The following is a 27,376-nucleotide window of genomic DNA, read 5'->3' as shown; positions in this document are numbered from 1 at the left end:
TTTCGAAGTCTCGCAGGACCTCTTCATCAGGCATGTGACCAGGGTCTTGCGAGACCCCTGTCAAGTTAACAAAACCCCGAGAGTGGAATGCAAAACGCAGTGTGATGTACAGAATTGGATCGCATAGGTGTGAATACCCATGAGATCCGATTCTAGTGTGGACCAAAAAAAGGGTCCTACACCTTTTTGGTGCGGTGCGAATTGCACTGCACACAAATCGCATGTGATTTGCGCAGGAATGCGGTGTGGTTCCTGTGCAAATCACATGCGATATACCGCACATATGTGAACCCAGGCTCAAAGTGGAAGTAACCTCCCACTGGACACTTGTACCTGCAGGTCAGCGTATAATAAAGCTTACCTGTAGATACAATGACTATCTCCTAAACATGCACCGTTTAGAACACGGGTAGGCAACCTGCGGCTCTCCAGCTGTTGCTGGACTACAAGTTCCATCATGCCTCTGCAACATTACAAAACTGACAGTTACAGCTATGACTTGCAATGCCTCATGGGAAATGTAGTTCCACAACAGCTAGAGAGCCGCAGTTTGCCTACCCCTGGTTTAGAAGATATTCAGTGTCCCTGCAGCTGATGACATCTCCAGCGCATGTGCTCCCCGTGCCTTTCCTTCAGAGCTCTGTGAGACGGTCGAGACTCGAGGCAGAGGAGCGACGTCATCGTGGAGCTAATTACATCACTTTCCGGTAGTGGAATAGTGGAACGCAGCTGGCATTCTGGTTCCTTGTAGTTCTTAAAGCGCCCATCTTTTTAATGTTTGCAAAAGCGATTTCGCTTTTTAAAGTTCACAATAAACAATTTTACACTATGGCAGTTTTCCTCTTTCTGGCATGCATACTTATGGACCATTTGAAGAAGGATATGTACATCTCGGATCGGGAAGGACACATCATCCTAACACCATCATTCACCCTAGAGTTCCACTACACAGCGGAGGAAAGAGCAACTAAAGCCTTGACCTACATGCAAACGGGGTCAAACGTTGCGGTGGAAAAGGGGAAGCACATGTGGAAGCACCGATCTTTATCACCCATGTTTTCGTAAAGCACGTTCACCACAGCACTAGAGCACAAGGAACTATTGGACTCTATGGACTATGGTCTTATTGACAAATTGGTATAAGATATAGGACTTCAGGTATTGCACATTTGAGTTTTCACAGTTTGTACGCTATAGGAGGAAGGTGCATTGTAGTGTGGCTCAGTTTGGGAAGCAGTTGCAATGTGGTATTGAACCTTCCCATAACAGGGAATACACCATTTAGAGATTAAATTGGTATACAATTGAAAGAGATATTGATGCACCAAGGGGAGAGGTCTATTATAGTACCATACTGCACTTCTCAATTTATGCACATTTTTGTGTGTGTGTCTGTGTGTGCGTGCGTGTGTATATATACAGAACATACACACACACATATATATACACACACACACACACATATATATATTTTAGAAGATATATTGCCCATTTTCACTTTCACCAGATTGAAACCAAGGGGGCAGCGCTTCACTATTTATTTTAGTAGTCGTTCGTTCTCACAGATCCCTAGAGTTGTGTTCGGTGCTAGCAGCAGCCCATCCCTAGTTACCATTGCACGGATCCTTCTACCAATTTCTGAAGTCTTTCGAAATGGGATAGTATACAATGCATACTAGCACATTATGACATTATTTTGAAGGGGAAATTCTCACTTTAAAAGAGAAAAGTTTGGGGCATTCCAATTTATTAAAAATAAAAAAAAAAAAAGAAGATCTGGGTTGTGGTTTTGACATTTCACTGCAATTAAAAAAGAAAAGAAGTTTTGAAGCACATGTAGGGTGACAGATACATATTTCTCTGGAGTTCACACATCACATACAAACAATCTGGACATGGAGTAAGCATGACGCACAGGACTTGTGTTTTGGAAAAAGTTTCATCCTACCTCCCCCGCATAGTGCTTGATTCCAAACTGGTTTTCGGTCACTCGTGGCTTCACGTAGTGGGGGTTATTCTGGGACACAAAGAAAACATCTGTGTTAAATTGTAGCCAGCGGGGACACGGACATGAGGCTCACTGTGGAGGAAACTGCTGAGTGTAGCCAAACATCCCTGGGGCATGTTCGACCAACTTATCGAATGTCAGATGCGGAGTGCATGATTTAAAGGCAAACTTTTAAATTAAAAAAAAAAATAACAAACATGTCATACTTACCTGGTTTTGCACAGAGCAGCCCCCATCTCTCCTCACAAGCTGTGACTGACAGCAGCAGGAACCAATGACTCCCGCTGCTGTCTCTGAGCCAGTGAGGAGGGAGAGAGCCAGTGCCCTTGTGCACAATGAGATCGGGTTCAGGTAAGTATTTAGGGGGACTGGGGAGGGGGAGCTACATGCAGAAGGTTTTTTTACCCTAATGCATAGTGCATGAAAGTAAAAAAACCTTCTGCTTGTAGCTCATGCCCCCCTATAGAATGTATTTAGGAAAAAAATTTCTGCCTGTAGCGCTACCCTCTTGATGGTTACTGAGTTTGTGGGTCCCCCTAAGCTCTGCACAGCCAGGCAACATGCATTTCCACACTTTCATCCACTTGGATGGGGTAAAGGGGTTATGGGATGCCCAATTTGTTTGAAGAAACAGCAGAGTGAGGACGTTTCCTGCCCTAGAAAAGCAAAAAAAAAACAACAGTTGACTGTGTTCCAGCCAGAACCATCACAGTTCTTAGTAGCATAATCCCCATCTAGGAGCTTGGTGTCCCCTGAGTGGATTTTTTAGCAACGAGACAATGTGTAGGAGTTCTGATCCCAGGACAACAGATTGGATAAGCTATGAACTGTCCCCTGAAGACTTGCCAGAACTTGTATCCAGCAGACATCTCCCTTCTTCTCCATTGTCCTGCAGCTGAGGGTTGGTTCCTCTCCAAGTTTTGCAGGCTGACCATCCGTGGTGAACTGCAAACAGTGGAGCAGCCTCTCTTCTGCGTCCAGCCTCCAGCCTGGAAGCAGAACCCCCCTTATCTGGGGCTCCCTCTCTTGCCACACGGCAACACCTCTCAGCAATCCATCTTTAACCCGACTCCCCTGGTAGCATGGCTCTATCATATTTAGAGTCTAGTCTACCACATTACCAGGGTCTCTTAGCCTGGGATTGGTCAGACTCCCATAAATATGCAGATTGAGGCCTCCAGCTTTCCGCCCACTGCCTTCTGGAAATTTCCATGGACCTCCAGAACCAGGTGGAGCCACAAAAGTCCCAACCTGCTGAGTCACTCAGTATGACCTAGCACTGAACCCACAGTAATTCAGTGCTGATTCACACATGTGCGATGTGGATTGAAGCTCAGGATTCAAAGCAAATTAATACAGTAGTTGTTCAGCGGTTCAGGACAGGCTTAGATCAAGTTCAGGACAGGATTTTATCCTGTTCACAATTGATGATGTGCGGTTTATAAACAGTTCCCATAGAAGTCATTAGCCTGTAATACACACCTGAACCAAACCATACTGCTCAGAAATCAGACACGACTCCTTTTCAATCCTCATGGAACCCGTACTGCCAGTGCACCGGACATATGTGAACAGGCACCATAGGGAGCAATGTTATTTCACATTTCATGCAGATTGTATGCAGTTCAAACCTCATCCAATCGCATATATGTGAACAGGCACTCAGGCTCACTCACTACCATGAGCCAAATATAAATTTACAGTACCCTACACTAGCCCCACCTAGTGGGCGCTACTTGCCTTTAGAACCATTTTAACCCCTAGATAGAAATATGCGGCCTCTCGGCGTCTGGGCCTTGACGCCGAGCGGTCGTATATTTGCGTACCATTTGAAAATACATATGTGCTGAAAGCACGGGCCCTGCACACTCCCAGCACGTATGTTTGTGACTCACGGAAAGGTCCCGATCTCCCCTTGCGATCGGGACCTTTTCCAATCATGTGACCGCCGTGACAGCGAATCATGGCAGTCACATGACCCTAACACTCCGCCCTACCTCCCGCCTTCTGAAACCTCTTAAAGGGCCGGGAGGCGCTGACACAAAGGGGTTAATATATGTTAATCACTTATTTACCAGACATGTTCACCCCATTCCTGCCCAGGCCAATTTTCAGCTTTCAGTGCTGGTACATTTTGAATGACAATTGCATGGTTATGCAGTGCCATACCCAAAATGAACTTTATAATTTTTTTCACACAAATGGGGCTTCTTTTGGTGGTATTAAATCACTGCTGTTTTTTTTTTTTTTTTTTCTTTGCTATATGAAAAAAAAGACAAAAATTAAAAAAACAAAAAACAAACAAGAAAAATTTTTTCTTCATAAATTTAGGTCAAAATGTATACTGCTACATTTCCATGGTGAAAATAACCCAAATCAGTGTATATTATTTAGTCTGTAGGAAGGTTATAGAGTCTACAAACTATGGTAGATATACATATCTGAAAAAATAGATGAATCCTGATGCACTGATGGCCTCTCATTTCTTGAGGACCGAAAATGCCAGAACAGTACAAATACCGCACAAAGCCCCTTTTTTTTGGAACGTAGACAGTCTAAGATATTTAATAAGAGGCATGGCAAGTTTTTCTGAAGTTGTGATTTTTTATTACAATATTTTTGAAAATTAAGAAATGTTAAATAATTGTCACCAGTGCAGTACATCATATAACTGGTGTGAAGATGATCAGGAACACTGACTGGTGACAGTATGCTCAATAATGAATTTTTTTTTTTTATTTATTTTTTTTACATACGGTGACCAGAGCATTAGCATTACCATAGTAACACTGTACTACTACTTCTACGTAACCTCTGCATGTCCATCACACTCCCAGACTTCCTTCTTGGTCCAGTGCCGGAGCTCCTTATAGAGCAAAATGACACACTGTCATTCAGCCCATTTCCTGTGAGGCCAGCCTGTCATTTACTTGCCTCCACTAGGGGGCACATCATCACGCAGCCTGGGCTCATGGTTTTCCAGGGCTGAGCAGTGCATCATATATATCATTTGATGACCACCATACTGTACTGGAGGACTGCCCACACCCTACCGCCATCAGAAGGAAGAGAAGAAGCTGTGAGGAAGTCAACAGACTGTCAAGAAGGCATTTATAGGGTAATCCTGGAGTTCCGTTCTTACTTCCTGTCCCAGCGGCAAAAAAGTGGGAAGCAAGAGGAGATCTCTCTCAGGGGGTATTCACTCTAAAGCTGGCTATACCCTTATTGAAATTCAGCCGGTTCAGCCAGTGTGTGGCCATGCCTGATAATAGGGTCTTGCATGGCCCCCGAAACAATGCACTTTATCATATTGATGTGCACTTTATCATATCAAATATGCTGCCTCTCGGTGGCTGGGCCTTGACACCGAGCGGCCGTATATTGGTGTACCATTTGTAAACAAACGTGCTGAGAGTCTCGGCGTCCCTTGGAAGGGTCCCGATTCTGTCCTTGCGATTGGGACCTTTCTGATCATGTGACCACCAAGACAGCCAATCACGGCAATCACATAACCCTAAACCCCGCCAACCCTGGTGTCAGAAACCCCTTTAAGGGCCGAGAGGCGCTGGCACGAAAGGGGTTAATAAAACATTTAGATGATATCTTGAAGATCAGTAGTGTGTGGGTGACAAGTTCAGAGCAGAGTTCTGGATGGTTTTGTATGGTGTTAAGATTTAGAATTTTTGGTTGGGCGAACAACAATAGCAGAAAACCATCAACTGAAAATGAAGGGAGGACGCCTATACAGTGGGTGTTGAAAAGATTCTGTAGAACACATAGTTGATTGGTTGCATCAGTTGCACTACCAGGGACTGAAATGCTCCAGGAAAGCTCTTTTCAAGCTGCGCTAATCAAAATGACCACAGCTGATCCCAGCTGAAAGTCAAATGGCTTTGTGTGCCATTAAGAAGGTGATTAGCTACACCTGGTTAAGATTACAAGTCATTTTTAGGAGGGGGGTGATCCTTTTTCCAACACAGTGATTTTTTTTTTCTGACATGTTGGTGTTATATCTTTCACTTGGATGTCATACATTGTAACAACAGCTGGATAAAACACCAACTGTTTGTTTTCATTTCAGGCTGCAAAGCAACAAAGTGTGATTATTATAAAGCGGGGGGGGGGGGGGGATTATTTTCTATAGCCACTGTATATTAACAATGATAATGCAGGTAAACTTTTAGAGACGAATAATGAAAACTCACAGTATGTTGGTTATGAAGTTTTTCAAGCAAAGTGAAATCTGTGCCTTTAGGGAAACGACTTTCTTCATTGATAAGAGCCAAGAAACCGAGTTTCTGCAACAAAAAGAAAAAATAATAATTACATAGAAAATCCATGGTAATAAAATCAACCTGAAGTGCTTAAAAGGGATATTAAAAGCAATTTAAAAAAAAACACAAACGTGTCATACTTACCTGCTGTGTGTAGTGGTTTTGCACAAAGCAGCCCCGCTCCTCCTCTTCTTGGGTCCCCCACTGGTGCTCCTTGCCCCCTCCTTCATGCCTAGTGCCCCCAGAGCAAGCAGCTTGCTATGAGGGCACCAAAGCAGGCTCACTCCTGAGCCGCGGCTCTGTGTCCATTCACACACAGAGCCGTGACTCAGCCCCCCCCCCTCATTCGCTCACTCGCTGTGATTGACAGTAGCTGTAAGGGACCACCTGACAGCACCTCTAGCAACCCACTGGTCAGGCTTCCCCGGAGCGCGGAGTCTAAGTTCCGGAGCACTTGTTCACCAGGGCCCCTGATGGTGGGGATGGACTTGGAGCGCTCCGAGACCAGGACTACCGGGTATACCCACCAGTGATAGAGGAGTCCGCCAGAGGCTCCCGCAGGGTAAGAGTCTGATGTGAGGAGACCGGGAGGTCCCAGTAAGATGGATGGATGGACGGATGGATGAGCTAAAGCTAGGTCAGATAAGCTGAGTCGGTAGCCGGGGGGTCGGTGCGGTACAAAGCAGCAGGCAAGCAATGGTCGGGTCACACGCCAGGTCAGCAACAGAAGGTCAGATCCATAAAGGGGCATCCAGGAGAGAGGTCAGGCAAGCCAAGTGTCAGGGCAGGAGAATACAGCAAGTCAATCAATCCGGGTCAGCAGCAGTAATCAGAAAACACAGGTACAGGATCAGGATACAGGAAAGACCATTCGGCAATTCCTGTCAGCGCAGGGCGGATTTAAATATCGCGCCCCGCGCTGTCATTGGTGCCAGACGCGCACTCGCGGATCCGAGTGCGCATGCGCGGACTTCGTCTCAGCCGCGGCAGGCCAGGACCTAGCGCCCGCATCCCTGCATGAGAAGGCCTAATGAGCATGCACCAGGATCCCTGACAGTAGCAGGAGCCAATGGCTCCCACTGCTGCCTCATCTAATGAGGTACGAGAGTCCCCGAAGAGCAGAGGCTCTTGTGCACATTGCTGGATCGTGATGGGGTCAGGGAAGTATCTAGGGAAGCTGCTGCACACAGCAGGTATTTAAGCTTCAGGCATAGAATTTCGGAAGGTAAAAAACCTTCAGGCTTTAGAACCACTTTAAAAGTTGGTCTAAGAAACGCGTAGAGTTGTGTGTCATGTATTCCCATTATATGCGCCTATCTGATGGCTTGAATAATATCAAACAAAAATAATACAATAATATGGTCAAAATCTAAAATAGACAGGATGGTGGGTACCATAATGCACTGCAACACAAGTACATTGGAGGTACATTCCTTGTATTGAGGTGCCATTCAGAATGCAAAGTGTGTTGCAATGCATGTTACAGCGTGTAAGAGTTAATGGGCACTGAAAGGCACCGATGTATTTCCGTTTTACCAGTTGGTGGTTTAGTCATTCTAAGCTCCTTTTTATATTCTCAGTTAAAGTAAACCTGTCTCAAGGAAAATGCTGGGCCTACCGATGTTGATCTCTTCTGTAAATGCCAGTTGCCTGGCCATTATACTGTAACTTCAAAACTTTCTGAACTCTGACCCAAAATGAGTATGCAGATCCAAACGGTCAAAAAAAAAAAAATAAAAGTCATTCTCCGGATATGAGTTGCGGGTCAAGTAGAATTTTCAGAAAGAGTGCTCAACAATGGCAGCCTCCATGTTGTTCTCCTAACAGGTTTCTTTTGGAGGGCTTACCTTTTCTATTAGATCCAGACATTCTGCATTGTCCATCCAGTCAATGGCTTCCCAGTTGATGCCTTCCCTGATGGTGGAGAGAGGAGAGGGAATGAAGCGACTTCACATGCAATGCCTTCTATGTAAATTACAGTTGAGCCCAAATTCTTGATTACGTATGGTTTGAGGTCTGAACGGTATTCAATTTCCCAACATCCTCTCTTCTGATCCCATTACTCTTACCTGTTATATTCCAGCTGCTCCAAGGAAAATATGTGTTTGTTGAAATATTCTTGAAGCTTCTCATTGGCGTAATTAATATTGAACTGCTCAAACCGATTCACCTTGAGAGAAAATTGCAGAAAAGGCTTTTTTTTAAAAAAAAAAAATTAAAGAAAATGTGTATACTCAACAATGAATGCATCCTATTTGGTCCCCTTTGGTCCATTAAATATACGGTTGAAAATGCTTTGTTATATCTGTTCTTTAAGTGCCTGTTGATTCTACCAGAAATGTACTTGTGCTTTCTGTCTATGCTGCATCCCAGTCAGTTACGAATATTGTTCTTATTTACCTTTGAGGACTACAGAACCCACCCCTATAGTTGTGGTCCTATGGTGGCCACACTGCTTCTTCATAGATACAGTACAGGGAAATTGTTACTCCAGGACAGGAAGCATGGTTTTGGCAGGATCACCAAGTGAAATATATATTTAAATACATTAAAAAAAACTCATATATATATATATATATATATATATATATATATTTATTTATTTATTTATTTCAGGGCGGACTGACAACTCATGGGGCCCCCGAGCAATAGGGGATCATGGGGCCCCTGTGTCCTTGCCCAAACTCAAAAAAGCCTATGAAAAAGGTACCAGGAGCATCTCATGGGGCCCCCTACTGACCCCGGGCCCTCGGGCAGCGCCCGAGTTTCCAAATAGTCTGCCCCTGATATATATATATATATATATATATATATATATATATATATATATATAATTATCTTTTTTCAGTGAGAATGTGGCGGAATGCAGTTTAGGCACCTCCAGTACTGAATGTATGCAATGGCAAGAGGTGCTATAGGATCTTTTGTTGCTGGCTGCTGGGGATCTATTGTTACTGCACGGGATCTATTTTGTGTGGTGTTCAATTGTTGCTGAGGAGGTCTATTGTTACTAGTGGAGGATCTATTGTTGCTGGGGGTTAATTGTTGCTGGAAAGGATCTACTGTTGAGGGAGAGGTCTATTGTCACCGGCTGCTGGAGAGTATTGACGCTGTCTGTTGGGAGATCTGCTGCAGCTGCTGGAGGTCTAATGTTACTGGGGAGGTATTTTGTTTGGGGAGGTCCTTTGTTGCTGGAGGAATCTGCTGTTGCTGAGGGGGTGGGGTCTATTATTGCTGGCTGCAATGGATCCATTTTTCTGCTTTTCTTGTTATCATTAATACATTTCATACAAATTATTCAGCACCACAAAATGATGATACTTGGCTCTGTATTCAAGACAAAAATGTGTCTCAGAAGGGGGGAGTTCCTGCACCTATTTTGTTTTTTTCAGAAAAAAGCTGTGTGTGTGTATATAATACTATACTATATTACACATGCAATCTTTGTTGCTTAAAAAAACAAAAAAAACCCAAGTAATTCAAGCCATAATACAGCTGTAACGACACAGGATTTCCAGAGCACTATGGGTTTCCTAAACAGAGAATATAGTGGCAGATGCTACCTTTCAGACACCCGGTCTCTGGTTGAAATGTATTGGGAGCCAACTGAATGGGGAACAGTCTGACTCATTCACTTTTGTGCATAAATTGTACCTTGATCAACAGGACAGATGATACATTTAAATTATAAAAATGTTCCCCATAAATGCTGATATCTTAGTATAATGCATATCATATGTGCTCTCCAGTGCCTCAGGATATGCACAGCCAATAGGGATTAGTATAATGCACACCCATTTCAGCAGGCAATGCAGCAATAATAAGCTGTAATCACACCTGAAAATTCTCGAAGCCGAAAATGTCCAAAATCCCGACAGACTTGAAGTTCTCCTTCCCTCGGATACGGGCATTGATCTTTCCGAGCAGCCAGGAAAAGCACTGAGCGTAGAGCGCCATGGCCAGGGAGTCACGGGAGTCTGTAGCCTGAATCAGATCAACAACATTAGAGGAAGTTTGAGAAGAAGAAACTAACTGCAGGACATTGTAAAGATTCCATAGACCTCTGAGGCCAATGGACTGTAACCCAAATTTTGTGTGCGGCTTCATCTTCTCCACCAATTTTGGTGAGGGGTTAGAATCCCTATCAGGTTTTTATTGCTGGTACCTGCACAAGAAGCACCAGATCTCCAATGCTTTGAGTGTGAAACGTACTTATTATTTAGCTGAATTGCCTCGGTGAGGCTGATCCCATATGACAAGGTACCCCTGAACACAATCAGGGGACTTGAGCGGAATCCAGATATGTAGAAGGCGTTAAGCGTGCTACGCCAATGGTGAAAGAGCCCAGAGTGCCTTTATTTGTGTCCTTTACATCTGCCCGGACTTTGGCTTTAACCATTTCAATACCGGGCAATTTTACACCTTCCTGCCCAGGCCATTTTTCACATTTCAGCGCTCTCACACTTTGAATGACAATTGCGCGGTCATACAACATTGTACCCAAACTAAAATTTTATCATTTTCTTCACACAACTAGAGCTTTCTTTTGGTGGTATTTAATCACCGCTGGGGTTTTTATTTTTTGCTAAATTAACAAAAAAAGACCAAACATTTTGAAAAAAAAACATGTTTTTCTTTGTTTCTGCTATAAAAGTTTACAAATAAATAATTGTTCTTCATAAATTTAGGCCGAGATGTATTCTGCACCATGTCTTTGGTGAAAATAACCCAAATTAGGATGTATTATTTAGTTTGTAGGAAAGTTATAGAGTTCACAAACTATGGTATAGATCTGAATATTGATCAATCCTGAAGTACTGACAGCCAATCTAATTTCTTGAGGTCTAAGAATGTCAGGACAGTACAGATATCCCCCAAATGACCCCTTTTTGCAGAGTAGGCAGTCCGACGTACTTCATAAGAGGCATGGCGAGTTTTTTGAAGTTGTATTTTTTTTGTTATAATTTTTCAGAAAATGAAAAAATGAAAAAATTATTTTCACTATTTTTTTTTTTTTACATACGGTCACCAGTGCAGTACAGCGTCATCATATAACTGGCATGGCGGTAAACAGGGACACTGAATGGTGACAGTATGAAAAAAAAATATATAGTAATTTTTTTTTATTTTCTATTATTTTTAATTATTTATTACATTTTTTTTTTTTTTAGATTTTTTTTTCATATTTTATGAAATTGTACTACTTTGGGGAAGTGATCAGTATTTTTTTTTTTTTTTTTTTTTTTTACACAATTTGCATTTACCTGAATTTACCTGTTATTTTTTTTTGTGCTTAGCTGTGATTTGGCCACAGCTAATCACATGACATGTGCATGTGACCTGCTGTGACCATTCACAGCTAGGCACTAGTATACAATGGATGGCATGAATGAAGCCATCCATTGTATACAACTGTCATGTGACCTGCTGTGATTGGTCGCAGCAGGTCACATGGTACCGGCAACAGGGGGCCGGTACTCAGATCTGTCATCGGCCGTGTCCGAGGTACATGGCCGGTGACAGATCGTGCCGCTGCGAACTGCGCATGTGCGGGAGCGTGCACCCGGAAAGCTGAAGCATTTTTGCAGCCGCCAAATGGCTATAGGCCGGGCGGCTAATGGTTAAAATATAACTCCATTTTGAGGCGAAAAAAATTAGCAAATAAAAAAAAAAATAGTAAAATAGTGTACACAATTGCTATACAAGTCATATTGTAATGAAATGTTAAAAAACAACAGTTATTTTTCAATTGGTAGCGCTATAATTTTAATAAAATTTCATACAATATGGCAACCTGGAAGTTCTGTGTACAGAACTCCCCAGGAAATGTCATTACCTGCTTGTGTGATTGGTTCACTAATTTTCCCAGAAGTCTGCACTAAGATATAAGTCAGATTTTTTTGGCATCCTCTGCAACAAAAATGTTTTTTTGGTAGGATACACCCAAAGGGAAATCATGTCTAAGGGTCGAAATTAGACTGATTTTTCATCCAAAAATCAGACCCAAGAATAATCGGCCAATTTCGCTCTGTTAGGGGGTCAATGGCACCGGACGATTTTCTTGGTTCCTTCCCTTTGCGGTGATCGGGCATGTTGGAAAATTGATGAAAAACTACCGATTTTCGACTCAATGATGGTCAAATCGTACAATCGTTTTTCCGAAAAGAATATCTGCATGAGCCGTGACCTGTAAGGAACAGAAGTTTCGCCTGTTATATGGGGTGAACTTTATGACTTGGTCGACCGATTTTCGAAATCATTGATGGCACCATCGGATTACTGTGCGAACGTTTCCGATTTTTGGACGCAAAATCGTTCAGAATTTGAACCATGCATGGCCTGCATAAGCCCTGGTTCACACAGGAGTGACTTGTCATGCGATTTGACCATTCCAAATTGCATGACAAGTTGCACCCTATGACCGGAAATGGAACTGTTCAAATCGGTGCGACTCTGACTTTGCAGTGCCACACAGATTTGAAAAAATAGGTTCCAGCGCAATTTTTTTTTTTTTCTATTTCAGGTGCGACTTGCATAGACATCTGTGCATGAAGTTGCACAAATGTCAGGAAAGTCGCACCTGAAATCGCACTGACCTGTGGCAGTGAAATCACGTGATATTAAAGTCGGATTCAGTGCGAACCTAGTGTAAAGGGATGCAGACCCTGCCACTTTCCTTATTGGAGTCCTGCAGGTGCAGCAGCGGATTGATAATTCTAAAATCACTCCCATACAGATTCACTCAGCGCATGGACACAGAGAAACAAACAGCTATTTCTTCAGAATAACAAAAGGTAGGAATCTGCAACAAAGTTCGATAAAATCCTTGCAATGTCCATAGATCAGCCAAAGGGGAATGTTCTTTTCTCCACAAAAATCGAGTTATTCTTTTAAATACTCCAACTGAATGATCAAAAGACCTCACCTGCTCCACTGTGAGAGGAGACAGGATCTCTTCTCCCCGGAGAATCATGGATCTCTGTGTCAGCACCTCGGACAGCTGGAAGGAGTCCAAACCCAACATATCGGCCACGTCACTCAAGACTGTAAAAGGATACAAAGAAAAGAATGAAACAAAAGACAGAATGATACGAAGAATATCCAGAAAATGCTTGCATTAAAGGATCACTAAACCCAAGAACAAAAATGTGCTATGTTACAGTCCGTGAGGTGGCTGCATTACTTTTCTTTTTTCCCAAGCCAATTTCAGCAAAATAAAAAAAAAAAAACAACAAACTATTTCATACAAAATAATACGCGTTGATCCTGCCCGAAATGCTGTGTCCTAGTCGCTTCCTCTGAGCTGCACAGAAGAATATCGTCCTTCCTAGCTATCTTCTGTAAACTACCAATTGTCCTGCCCCATGTATTGGAGATGAAGGATACAGACAGGTTTGTGGCCTACAGTTGCAAGAAAAAGTATGTGAACCCCTTGGGATTACTTGGAGTTTTGCATGAATTGGGCATAAAATGTGCTCTGAACGTCATCTAAGTCACAACAATAGAAGAACACAGTCTGCTGAACATAATACTACACAAACATTAGATGTTGCCATGGTTTCATTGCACATAACATGTAAACATTCACAGTGCAGGGAGGAAAAAGTATGTGAACCTTTGGACTTAATAACTGGTTTACCCTCCTTTGGCAGTAATAACCTCAACCAAACGTTTCCTGTAGTTGCAGATCAGACCTGCACAATGATCTGGAGTCATTTTGGACCACTCCTCTTCACAAAACTGTTTCAGTGTAGCAATATTCTTGGGATGTCTGGTGTGAATCGCTCTCTTAAGGTCATGCCACAGCATTTCAATCGGGTTGAGGTCAGGACTCTGACTGGGCCACTCCAGAAGGCGTATTCTGTGCTGTTGCAGCCATTTGTTTGTTGAATGACTTGTATGCTTTGGGTCATTGTCCTGTTGCATCACCCATCCTCTGCGGAGCTTCATTGTGCGGACAGATGGTTGTACGTTTTCCTGCAAAATGTCTTGATAAACTCTGGAATTCATTTTCCCATCAATGACAACAATCTGTCCAGGCCCTGAGGCAGCAAAGCAGCCCCAAACCATGATGCTCCCTCCGCCATGTTTCACAGTGGGGATGAGGTTTTGATGTTGGTGTGCTGTGCCTTTTTTTCTCCACACATAGTGTTGTGTGTTCTTCCCAAACACCTCAATCTTGGTTTCATCTGTCCACAGTATATTTTGCCAGTAGTGCTGTGGAACATCCAGGTGCTCTTTTGCAAACTTCAAACGTGCTGCAATATTCTTTTTGGACAGCAATGGCTTCCTCCGTGGTGTCCCCCCATGTACTCCATTCTTGTTTAATGTTTTCCTTATTGTAGATGTGTCAACAAAAATGTTAGCATGTGCCAGAGATTTCTGTAGGTCTTTAGCTGACACTCTGGGATTCTTCTTTACCTCATGCAGCATTGTGCGCTCTGCTGTTGCAGTCATTTTTACAGGAGGACCACACCTAGGGAGAGTAGCAACAGTGCTAAACTTTCTCCATTTGTAGACAGTCTGTCTTACCGTGGACACATGAACATCAAGGCTTTTGGAGATACTTTTGTAACCTTTTCCAGCTTCATGCAAGTCAACAATTCTTGATGGTAGGTCTTCTGAGAGCTCTTTTCTGCGAGGCATGGTTCACATCAGACAGTGCTTCTTGAAACCAGTAAACCCAAAACAGGTGAGTGTTTTTTAAGGGCAGGACAGCTGTCAGCAACACATCCAATATCATCACACTGATTGGAGTCAAGGTTGGCTCACTCCTGGCTCCAATTAGCTCTGGGAGAAGTCATTAAGCTAGGGCCTCACATACTTTTTCCTCCCTGCACTGTGAATGTTTACATGTTATGTGCAATTAAACCATGGCAACATCTAATGTTTGTGTAGTATTATGTTCAGCAGACTGTGTTCTTCTATTGTTGTGACTTAGATGACGTTCAGAGCACATTTTATGCCCAATTCATGCAAAACTCCACATAATCCCAAGGGGTTCACATACTTTTTCTTGCAACTGTATATCAGCAGAGCAGCCTAGGGAGCCAACAATTGCTCCCTCCATAGATGCAGTGAAGGAGTGACGTAGCCACCAAGGGACAAGAGGAGTATTATTTTCAGGATCAGCAGGTGAAAATAAAGCAGGTTAAAAAAAATGAATGCAGCCACCACGCCAAGGACAAGTAAGATGCAATATATTACATTTTTCCTTCTGGATTTAGATACAGTACACTGTAACACACTTTGGGGTTGACTTACTAAAGGCAAATAGACTGTGCACTTTGCAAGGGCAATTGCTCCAGAGCTTAGTAATTGAAGGAAAGCTCTGCTGACTTCCATCATCCAATCATGTGCAAGCAGGGGTTGTATTTACCACAAGGCAAACAAGGCAGTTGCCTAGGGCGGCATTTTTCAGGGGGGCAGCGGCATTTTCCTGGGGGGCAGTGCCATCCCCTGAAAGAAGGAAAGGAAGAAGGGACACGCGCAGCATGGGGACCAGGTGGGATCTAAGAGAGGCTGCGGGCTGCTTGATGGTGTATGCAGAGCATGACTCTTGTTCCCAGGGAGCTGTGAAGGTGGGCGTCTTATCTCTTGCCGGGGGGGGGGGGGGGGGGGGGGGGGGGTTTGCCAGTGTATGGGGGAGGCGGTGGCAGTGGAAGGCTCTCTCAGATGGGGGTGGGCGGGGGACTGGGGTGTTGTTGGTCAATGTCAGGCTCTCTTCGTGGGGAAGGGGGGTATTGGCTGGTGTCAGGGTCTCTCCATGGGGGTTGTGTTGCCTAGGGCAGCATGAAACTTAAATACATCACTGTGTGCAAGGGGTATTCTTTGCAAAGACCTCATTTACTAAGCTCTGGAGAAACTGCACTTGCAGAATGCAACTGTAATCTACAGTATTTAGTAAATCAACCCCAGTGCATTGCCAGACTTTACACATTCTTAGGCCCCATACACACTAGCATTTTTTTAGCTCCTAGTAGCTGTAATTAGAATTTTTGTCTTCTGCTCCTAGAAGCAAAATAGTGTTCTACTATGTCCATGCACACTACTTTAGGATTTTAGTGTTTTTTTGAGCTTCAACGTCGAGGAGCAGAAAACAAAATGTTTTTTGTAGAGTTTTTTTGAGTGTTTTTCCAGCAGAAAAAAAAAAAAACGCTCATTGCTGCTAAACGCTACCAAAATGTGCCTAACAGCTTTATTTATAGCTTTTTTTTTTACATGTACTGTAACTGCTAAACACTCCGTAATGCTCGTAAAACACTACTAAAAAACGCTATTGCCAGCATTTTTATATTCAGCATTTTTTGAGCTTTTAAAAAAAAGGAAAAAAAAAAAACCACAACCCTAGTGTGCATGGAGCCTTATAATGAAAGAGTTGGCATGCACCCTTTCTGATGGTTTTACATAAAGAAAGCCAACAGCGAGGAGCTGAAAAAAAACTGGCCAATCCCATATTTCACCAACAACGCACAGCCAACAAGAAAAAAAAGGAGAGGAAGGCGCCTCTAAGTGCAGTATTGACAATTTATTCAGTAAACAATGGATAAATTACACTTACAAGATAAACGGTTAAAAAGACTCATTGTGTGGTAATTAGATCCAGGTGGGACAGAGGTCTGAAGAAGGAGCCTATTGAGCATGCTCTGAAATGCATTACCGCCCCCTTCACCTGCTACATCCGACTCTGCTCTCCAAGCTTCATTTTTGATGCACAGGCACATCCTGGACTCTACTTCCTGATCCTATAGACATAGTTTGCTGCTGGATGGCTGGATGTCCCACCTGGATCCAATTACCACACGATGAGTCCTTTTTAACTGTTTATCTTGTAAGTGTAATTTATCCATTGTTTACTAAATAAATTGTTAATACTGCACTTAGAGGCACCTTCCTCACTTTTTCTTGTTACTGCATTAGAGCCTTGCTTCCACTCTAAGAAGAGCTGCCTCAGTGTTACTGCTCCCATCCATCCATCCCTGATATCCATCCGGCACCTTTATCCTACAGCTACAGAGGTTGGGCTCCAACAAGCGCGTCCTATACAATATACATTTTAACGCACAGCCCACATCCTCTGCTGTTACTCCATGTACTTCACAAATAATGACCAAACGCTGCGTGTCTTCTAAATTCACAGCTAGGCATGGAAAGGTCCTATTTACTCCTTTGTTCTTACAAAAACAAATCCGTCTTTACTATCCATTTTACAATGTTGCTTTTGATACTTTTTTTTTTTACTACATATTTTCTTTGCCTTTAGCAGGGTGCTTTGGGGTTATGTCCTGCATTTGGAAAGCAGCTGTGCCAATGGAATGAATATAACCCATATGTATAGATGTAAATTATTATTATACAAGATTTATATAGCGCCAAATGGTTGTGAAGTGCTTTACAATATAAAAAGGGAAATAGTACAGTTACAATGCACTTCAATACAAGAGGGTTAAGAGGGAGCTGCTCCTGAGAGTTTACAATCTAATGAGACCCATATGGAAGAAAAATATATTTGAAATATATTTTAAAAATATTCTTCCCAAATATATTGACATATATTTGAAATGCTACAATTTTAGCCATATTCAATATATATTTCAATAAATATATATATTCTGCATGTTGAAATGCATTTTTATTACAAAATATATGTATTTTAAAAATACATTTCAAATATACTGTATGTCTTTAAAAATACAAATCTACATTTTTATAAAGCATTTACAAATATATGTACAAATATATGTTAAAATGATTTTTTTAGATGTAAAAAAAAAAAATCTGAAGAATATATTTAAAAACAAAATATTTAAAAAAATATCTTTAAATTATATTCTTCAGGTTTTTTTTGTGTAGAGGTAGGCCAACAACGAGGGAGTTGCAAAAGTCAAGGTGAAAGAGTGAATGAGTAGCCTGTTGGTTTCATTGGTTAAGAAGGGGCACATTTTGGAGATATTACGAAGAACCCAACAAGATCTGGACATTCACTGGAGTCCAGGATTCTGATGCTCGTAGTAGTTAGTTACATTCTGTTAGATTTTTTTCTGTAATGTTGAGACATTTCTCAGCTTATCCAAATCACTTCTTCAGTTCTGAACAAGTGCCTTGGATAAGCCGTGAAATGTCTTCAACATTACAGAAGTCCAGTTGAATGTAACTAACTACTACTAGATATACCATGAGCTGGATAAATGGGAACCTTCCTGTACTGTACAAACATATAGATTCTTTTAAATTATGCACGTTATTGATTGGTTTTGCATATTACGTCACATGATGAAATCCTCCAGAGGTTGCCAGGTATTCCTTGAGCTGTAGCTGATTGACCTCCTATTTGATGGCACCTTCATAGTTCCATTAGACAGAGCCAGCAGCATGACACCAATTATCTTGGTTTAGCGGTCTCTAAGGATAGTATTCCGACCACTGCAGAAAGGTTGCATTCTTCCTCCTGACCACCGATGTAAGAGGCTTCCCCCCCCCCCATTGACTCCTGATGAATTAGACTCAGTAAGGGTTCCCCAAAAACTAAAAATTATTTTAGGGTTCCCTCTGGCATAAAAAGCTTGGGAAAGGCTGTTCTACAGTATTCCTCTGCATTTTTTTTTGAGCAGCTACTGAAAAGATTTGTTGGAACATGAGGGAAAGGGTGGATGAGCTGGGCCAGCACAGACAGTAATTAGGCACTCCCAGATGAGTAGAGATCTAGAACTGTCACAGGAGGTGTGCTAGGAAATTGACTTCTCCTGGTGTAGTCAAATTGTCTACTAAGTTCAAAGGCACTTTACAAGTGGGAAAAAAAATACAAAAATGAAAGACGCTGCTAGTATGCATTTAAAACATTTTCTTTTTCTGTATAAATTAAATAACTCATGCGCTTATTATGGTGCATAATAAAAGCAAAAAATACACACACACACACACCTCTCTCTCTCTCTCTCTCTCTCTCTCTCTCTCTCTCTATATAGATATATATATACACACACACATACATACACACACATATATATAATATACACACACACCTCTCTCTATTTATATATATATATATATATACACACATATATATACTGTAGCTGCTAGTGGACACAACCCATGTCTCAGTGGGGCAAATAATAAGAATAAAAGCGAGGAAAAAATGCTGCGCTACATAAAAAAAAAAACTCAATACCTGTGAATCAAAAAATGTGAAAAATAGGAAATTAAATACGAAAACCAAAAATAACCCAAACCAAAACAAAGAAAGATAATATTGAATCAACCCAATAAAGTCATTGTTTTGGTTTGGGTGATTTTTGGTTTTTGTATTTAATTTCTTATTTTTCACATTTTTTTGATTCACAGGTATTGAGTGTTTTTTTTTAGTGCAGAATTTTTTCTTCACTTTTATTCTTATTTTCTTTTTCTGTGCTGGACCTCATTCTGACCTTCTTCGAGGGGGTTTTACATTCCCATGGATTTGTACTTGCATGTAAAACCCACTTGAACGAAAACCCATCAACACCAGCCCTTATTGTGACAGGTTCTCTTTAGATGTGCCTACCAAGTGTAGCAGCTGAGGAACCTAGAGCTCTCTTCCTCTGTTCTAGAAGCACCGTTATTCCATGTACAGTAAGTGACTTCTCACTACGGAAGTCATATTTCATATATTAACTGTGATTTCTGCAAACATTTTATCTGCACAATATTGATTAAACTATCTGTATTCAAATCTGGGAACTGAACGCATGAAATAATGAAATTCTGGACTCTGATAGCACACAGGAAATTGAGAATATGCCACAGCCAGGCACTTTGTTTAATATAAACCTGTCCAGTGTAATCTATGAAGATTTCAGCGATAACAGCAATCACTTATTTGCAGTGGTGGAGCACCCAGTCTAATTATGAAGCTGCAATACAGAGGTGCGACAGTAGAGGGCAGGCCTCACTCACCAAATGTAGATCTCATTGACTTAAAGTGGAGAAATTGTTCTGCTTATATTATCTAATACAGGGGTGGGCCAACTTTTTGACTTGAGGGCCGCAATGGGTTCATATATTGGACCCGGGGGCCGGACCAAGAGTAGATGAATGATGTGTATGTGTCATCCATAGTAAGTATAGTAATATTCCCCCATAGTAAGCATAGTAATTAATCCCCCATATAGTAATTAATCCCCCATATAGTAATTCATCCCCCATATAGTAATTCATCCCCCATAGTAATTCATCCCCCATATAGTAATTCATCCCCCATATAGTAATTCATCCCCCCCTATAGTAATTCATCCCCCATAGTAATTCATCCCCCATATAGTAATTCATCCCCCCTATAGTAATTCATCCCCCATAGTAATTCATCCCCCATATAGTAATTCATCCTCCATATAGTAATTCATCCCCCATATAGTAATTCATCCCCCATATAGTAATTCATCCCCTATATAGTAATTCATCCCCCATATAGTAATTCATCCCCCATATTAATTCATCCCTCATATAGTATTTCATCCCCCACAGTACTATTCCCCCCTAAGTAGTAAGCCAAGTCCCCCCTCTGTCAATTCACTTACCTTTGCTCCGCGCGTTCCTCTCGCCGTGTTCCCGCGCCGTTCCGGTCTTCAGGGCGGACTGTGAGAGGAGCCTAGCTCCCCTCACGTTCGTCACGCTGCCCCGCCTACACACATCCTGACAGCCACATCCGCGGGCCGGATTAAAAGGTCCGCCGGGCCGTAGTTTGCCCATTGCTGATCTAAACTGTAAAAAGCCCACAACTAAAACATCACCTTTATGTAGGAATTTAATAAAAGTATGTTCAAAACTGCGACCGCAAGTATTTCAATAGGGAAAGAAAAGCACCTACTGAATCGCACCATAAGTAAGTGAACCCTATTTATGAATTATGCCAAAATATATATATATATAGTTTTCACAATTGTGTACAAATAAATCTGTGAAAAGTGAGGCGGCATTTGTATTCAGCCCCCCGGAATCAATACTTTGTAGGACCCCCTTTCTCTGCAATTCCAGCTGCAAGTCTTTTTGGGGATGTCTCTCCCAGCTTTGCACATCTAGAGATGGACATTTCAGCCCGTTCTTCTTTGCAGAATCGCTCAAGCTGTCAGATTGGACGGAGAATGTCTGTGAACAGCAATTTTCAAGTCTTGCCACAGATTCTCCATTGGATTTAGGTCTGGACTGTGACTGGGCCATTCTAACACATGAATATGCTTTGATCTAAACCATTCCATTGTAGCTCTGGCTGGATGTTTAGGGTCGTTGTCCTGCTGGAAGGTGAACCTCCACCCCAGTCTCAAGTCTTTTGCAGACTCCAACAGGTTTTCTTCTCAGATTGCCCTGAATTTGCCTCCAGCCATCTTCCCATCAACTATTGACCAGCTTCCCTGTCCCTGCTGAAGAAAAGCATCCCCACCACATGATGCTGCCACCACCATGTTTCACAGTGGGGATGGTGTGTTCAGGGAGATGTGCAGTGTTAGTTTTCGGCCACACATAGCGTTTTGGTTTTAGGCCAAAAAGGTAATTTTTGGTCTCATCTGACCAGAGCACCTTCTTCCACATGTTTGCTGTGTCCCCCACATGGCTTCTCACAAACTGCAAGTGGGACTTCTTATGGCTTCCTTTCAACAATGGCTTTCTTCCATAAAGGCCAGATTTGTGGAGTGCACAACTAATAGTTGTCCTATGGACAGATTCTCCCACCTGAGCTGTGGATCTCTGCAGCTCCTCCAGAGTTCCCATGGGCCTCTTGGCTGCTTCTCTAATTAATGCTCTTCTTGCCCAGCCTGTCAGTTTAGGTGAACGGCCATGTCTTGGTAGGTTTGCAGTTGTGCCATAAGCTTTCCATTTTCAGATCATGGATGGAACAGTGCTCCGTGAGATATTCAAAGTTGGGATATTTTTCTTTTATAACCTAACCCTGCTTTAACCTTCTCCACAACTTTATCCCTGGCCTGTCTGGCGTGTTCCTTGGCCTTCATGATGCTATTTGTTCACTCTTATTCTCTAATAAATCGCTAAGGGCTTCACAGAACAGCTGTATTTATACTGAGATTAAATGACACACAGGTGGACTCTATTTATTTATTAGGTGACTTCTGAAGGCAATTGGTTCCACTAGATTTTAGTTAGGGGTATCAGAGTAAAGGGGCTGAATACAAATGCATGCCACACTTTTCACATATTTGTAAAAAAACTTTTGAAAACCATTTATCATTTTCCTTCCACGTCACAATTTTGTGCCACTTTGTGTTGGTCCATCACATAAAATCCAAGTAAGTTTACGTTTTTGATTGTAACATGAAAAAATGTGGAAAATTTTAAGGGGTATGAATACTTTTTCAAGGCACTGTAGATGTAGAGCTACAAAAAATCCTCTACCAATACAGCCTAAGAGAGCCTCTATTAGCAAAAAAAGGGATTTTAAATGGCCATTTCCTCATAATGTGACTAAAAGGACACTGCACATCCAGTAGCCATCAGAAGATGGGGACACTGTAGTCAAAGTGATTGACATGGTCATCAGCGATACTTAGGTAGGCCGTGGCATTAAAACAATGATCAATTGGTACTAAGGGGCCAAAAGTGTGCAAAGAAAACATCCCCCTCACCATTACACCACCACCACCAGCCTGAGCAGGCAGGATGGATCCATGCTTTCATGTTGTTTACGTCAAATTCTGACCCTACCATCTGAACATCGCAGCTGAAATCGAGACTCATCAGACCAGGCAACGTTTTTCCAATCTTCTATTCTCCTATTTTGGTGAGCCTGTGCAAATTGTAGCCTCTGTTTCCTGTTCTTAGCTGACAGGAGTGGCACCTGGTGTGGTCTTCTGCTGCTGTAGCCCATCTGCTTCAAGGTTCAACGTGTTGTGCATTCAGAGCTGGTATTCTGCATACCTTGGTTGTAACGAGTGGTTATTGGAGTTACTGTTGCCTTTCTATCATCTCCAACCAGTCCGCCCATTCGCCTCTGACATCAACCAGGCACTTTTGTTCACACAACTGATGCTAACTGGATATTTTATCTTTTTCAGATCATTCTCTGTAAACCCTAGAGGTGGTTGTGCGTGAAAATCCCAGTAGATCAGCAGTTTTTGAAATACTCAGACCAGCCCATCTGGCACCAACAACCATTCGAGAGTAAATATAGTGAATGCAGGGTCCGTGGAGACCAGATTTGGTGAATGCAGGGTCCTGGGAGACCGGATATAGTGAATTCAGGGTCCGGGGAGACCAGATATAGTGAATGCAGGGTCCGGGGAGACCAGATCTAGTGAATGCAGAGTCCGGGGAGACCAGATCTAGTGAATGCAGAGTCCGGGGAGACCAGATCTAGTGAATGCAGAGTCCGGGGAGACCAGATCTAGTGAATGCAGAGTCCGGGGAGACCAGATCTAGTGAATGCAGGGTCCGGGGAGACCAGATCTAGTGAATGCAGGGTCCGGGGAGACCAGATCTAGTGAATGCAGGGTCCGGGGAGACCAGGATCTAGTGAATGCAGGGTCCGGGGAGACCAGATATAGTGAATGCAGGGTCCGGGGAGACCAGATATAGTGAATGCAGGGTCCGGGGAGACCAGCTATAGTGAATGCAGGGTCCGGGGAGACCAGCTATAGTGAACGCAGGGTCCAGGGAGACCAGCTATAGTGAATGCAGAGTCCTGGTTTAGTAATACTTTAAGTGCAACGATTCCGAATGGATTTTATATATAGATTATGTCTGTAAAGTTTCTTTGTAGCTGCTAAGCAGGATTTTGCAGAACGGCAGAGTCTGAATTCTAATTATAGGTGAAGGAGTAACTGTACATTCACACCTCTGAGCTCTGGGAGTGTGAAACATTAAAAAAAAAAATACTTCCTGCACCTGCTGCAGTTTCCTTCAATAACACAATGTACAATCTGCCTTCTAGTGACACTAAACCATATCCTTATTCCAGAAAACAATCCATACACATCCACTACTTAAAGAGGTGCTCCAGTGCCCCCCCAAAAAATTAAAAGTCAGCAGCGACAGCATTTTATTATTAGGACATTTCCAGGGATTCAGCGCTGTCCTCACCCGAGCGATTCTTCAATCAGCTTCAGGTGCCGGCGCCAGCATCTTAGGCAAGGGAAATTGGCAGTGAAGCTGGAATCCAACAACGCATGTTTGAGCCTCGCTGTGCATTGTGATTGGTCCCACAGTCTTCTGTGACGTGTCTCAGAAGGCTGTGGTGGGAAGGAGGAGAGGCCAAACATGGCAGTGGTGATCTGACCCCCGCCCCCAGACCTCAGAGTGCATCCACTGAAACATGAGCCTCATGGGTACAAGGGCACTCCAATGGTGACAACTGATGTAAAGGGGCACTGAGATGTGGTTATTTGATGTAAGGGGGCACTCTGATGAGGGCGACTGATGTAAAGGTGACTCTGATGGGGGAGTTTTGATGTAAAAGGGAAATTCTGCTGGGGGCACTTGATATAAGGGGGCACTCTGATGCAAACAGTTGATGTAACTGGGGATGGGGATAATCCATGTCAGGGGGGACTGTGATGGGGACATTGATGTAAGTGGTTACTCTGATGAAGACTTCTGATCTAAAGGGGAACTCTGATGAAGACGTCTTATGTAAAAGGGCCACTCTGATGAAGACTTGCTATGTAAAAGGGGCACTCTGATGAAGACTTCTTATGTAAAAGGGCCACTCTGATGAAGACGTCCTATGTAAAAGGGGCACTCTGATGAAGACTTCCTATGTAAAAGGGGCACACTCATGAAGACTTCTTATGTAAAGGGGGACTCTCATGAAGACTTCTTATGTAAAGGGGGACTCTCATGAAGACTTCTTATGTAAAGGGGGACTCTCATGAAGACTTCTTATGTAAAGGGGGACTCTCATGAAGACTTATGTAAAGGGGGACTCTCATGAAGACTTATGTAAAGGGGGACTCTCATGAAGACTTATGTAAAGGGGGACTCTCATGAAGACTTATGTAAAGGGGGACTCTCATGAAGACTTATGTAAAGGGGGACTCTCATGAAGACTTATGTAAAGGGGGACTCTCATGAAGACTTATGTAAAGGGGGACTCTCATGAAGACTTATGTAAAGGGGGACTCTCATGAAGACTTATGTAAAGGGGGACTCTCATGAAGACTTATGTAAAGGGGGACTCTCATTATTATTATTATACAGTATTTATAAAGCGCCAATAGTTCACTCAGCGCTGTACATTACAAAGGGGGACAGAACATGTGACAGAACAATACCAATACAATGCAAAACATGAGGGGATCGAGGGCCCTGCTCTTTCGAGCTTGCAATCTAGGAGGGAGGGGATGGTGGTACAGGAGGAGATAGCTGTGGGGGATGGAGTGGTAGGAAGAGTGGAGGAAATCAGCAAGTTAGCACGGGGTGAGGTAGGCTTCCCTGAAGAGATGGGTTTTCAGGGTGCGCCTAAAGGAGAGGAGAGTAGGTGATAATCTGATGGGTTGGGGCAGGGAGTTCCAGAGGATGGGTGACACCCTGGAGAAGTCCTGGAGGCGGGCATGGGAGGAGGAGACCAGGGAACTAGAGAGAAGGAGGTCTTGTGAAGACTTATGTAAAGGGAGACTCTCATGAAGACTTCTTATGTAAAGGGGGACTCTGATGAGGACTTCTGAGGAAAAAGGAGGCTCTGATTGGGATACCTGATATACAGAAGCGTGCCAAGAGTAGGGATTCACCAATATTGAGTACTTGCACAAGTACTTGTGCAAATGCTCCTGATACCTGAAACTGATACCTTTGCAATGCTATTTGAGGCCATACAAAATGAAATCGTATGTGATTTGAACAGGAACGTGGTGCAATTGCAGTTCAAATTGCATGCGGTTTCCTGCACCACTCCGGAACCGTCATTTGTCTGCAGTGCTGAACGTCTTGAGTCATGACCAACACATGCTGGATATAAACCCTTGGCTTTGCACAGTGGATTATAATTTATTCTGTCCAGAAACATATTATACAGGTAAGGTCCTCTCACTATTTTCCTCTTTGTTGGGCCCCTATGCTTTTTTTTTCTCCTGTAGCTGTCACCCATTGTGTGCCCAGCTCCTGGATCTAGTGTCTTTGACTTTCTAGTGGTCTGTAGATCTCCATCCTTTCCCATCATCTAGGATCTGCAGCAATGTTCCCAGTGATCAGAGGCCCCCTTCTGTGTTAGGAAAGCACTACCCGATCAGGCATGGAATGCACAGCCACTTGCGTTGCTCAAAGGGCTGGAGGAGAGGCATAGGCGGTCTGCTCCCAAGCTGACGTCCACCATATACCCACAGGCATACGTTACTACCACTCGGTTCACCAACCAGCTGCAGCAACTTTCAACCTCTGAGTTTAAAAGGCTGCCGACGGCAGGGCTGGATGGTGCTGTGCCTTCTGCCAACAGCTAAACACCCAGTGTGCATGAGGTCATAGTGGTTCTTACGGGCAATTTACCAGTTTATTGAGCAAAACTGGTTGTCCAGCACTCCCCAGCAAACCCAAATTCTAAGTAATCTGGCTGGATTGCAATCAACCGCAGACAGCAACTCGCAGTTCAACAATGACTCATATGCTCAAACAGTTGCACGGGTAATACTGGTGACCCAAGGGCCCCTCCACAGTTTTACGTACAGCTTACTATGTCTTTTTGATGCGCGTTACTGCGTGGGGCGATGTGCATTACTGCGTGGGGCGATGCGCATTACTGCGTGGGGCGATGCGCATTACTGTATATAGCTACATTTATTACCTGCATGGGGCGATGTGCATATTCTTCCTTCATTCATTATGCAAAGTGAGGCAGAGACAGTCAAGGTAGGAACTCTCCAGGGTGCAGGTGAGTTAAAAAGCACAAAACTGAATGATATGTGTGTTTGCTGCATTCATAATTCATCTCAATGGAGGTAATACAATAGAATGCAGAAGAATGCAGAAGAATACAGAGCGATCTGCATTCCAAGCACATCAGATGAACCAACCCCACAGGAATGAGATTTTTACTTGAAATTAGTTTTCGTAAGAGGACAACTGTGGGAGGAGAGAGACAGAGTGACAGAGAGTGACAGAGAGAGACACAGAGAGTGACAGA

At 43.0% G+C, this 27,376-nt stretch overlaps 1 protein-coding gene across 1 annotated transcript in view; it reads right to left on the bottom strand.

The window, feature by feature from the left end:
- LOC149437781 (unconventional myosin-X-like) overlaps positions 1 to 27,376 on the bottom strand; it is a 241,135-nt gene that overhangs the window by 85,081 nt on the left and 128,678 nt on the right. Inside the window, exons 11-16 of the mRNA XM_089660637.1 lie at positions 13,208 to 13,326; positions 10,120 to 10,266; positions 8,352 to 8,452; positions 8,130 to 8,196; positions 6,214 to 6,306; positions 1,949 to 2,017 (exon numbers count right to left, since the gene is read on the bottom strand). Coding sequence (XP_089516763.1) covers positions 1,949 to 2,017; positions 6,214 to 6,306; positions 8,130 to 8,196; positions 8,352 to 8,452; positions 10,120 to 10,266; positions 13,208 to 13,326 — 596 coding nt within the window. The remainder of the gene's footprint in view (positions 1 to 1,948; positions 2,018 to 6,213; positions 6,307 to 8,129; positions 8,197 to 8,351; positions 8,453 to 10,119; positions 10,267 to 13,207; positions 13,327 to 27,376) is intronic.

This window comes from Staurois parvus, unplaced genomic scaffold (assembly GCF_062004578.1).
Source record: "Staurois parvus isolate SC_StPar_1 unplaced genomic scaffold, SC_StPar_1.0 ptg001255l, whole genome shotgun sequence".
Lineage (NCBI taxonomy): Eukaryota > Metazoa > Chordata > Amphibia > Anura > Ranidae > Staurois > Staurois parvus.
The sequence above is the reverse complement of the archived record's forward strand: the minus strand, read 5'-3'. Positions and strand labels throughout refer to the sequence as shown.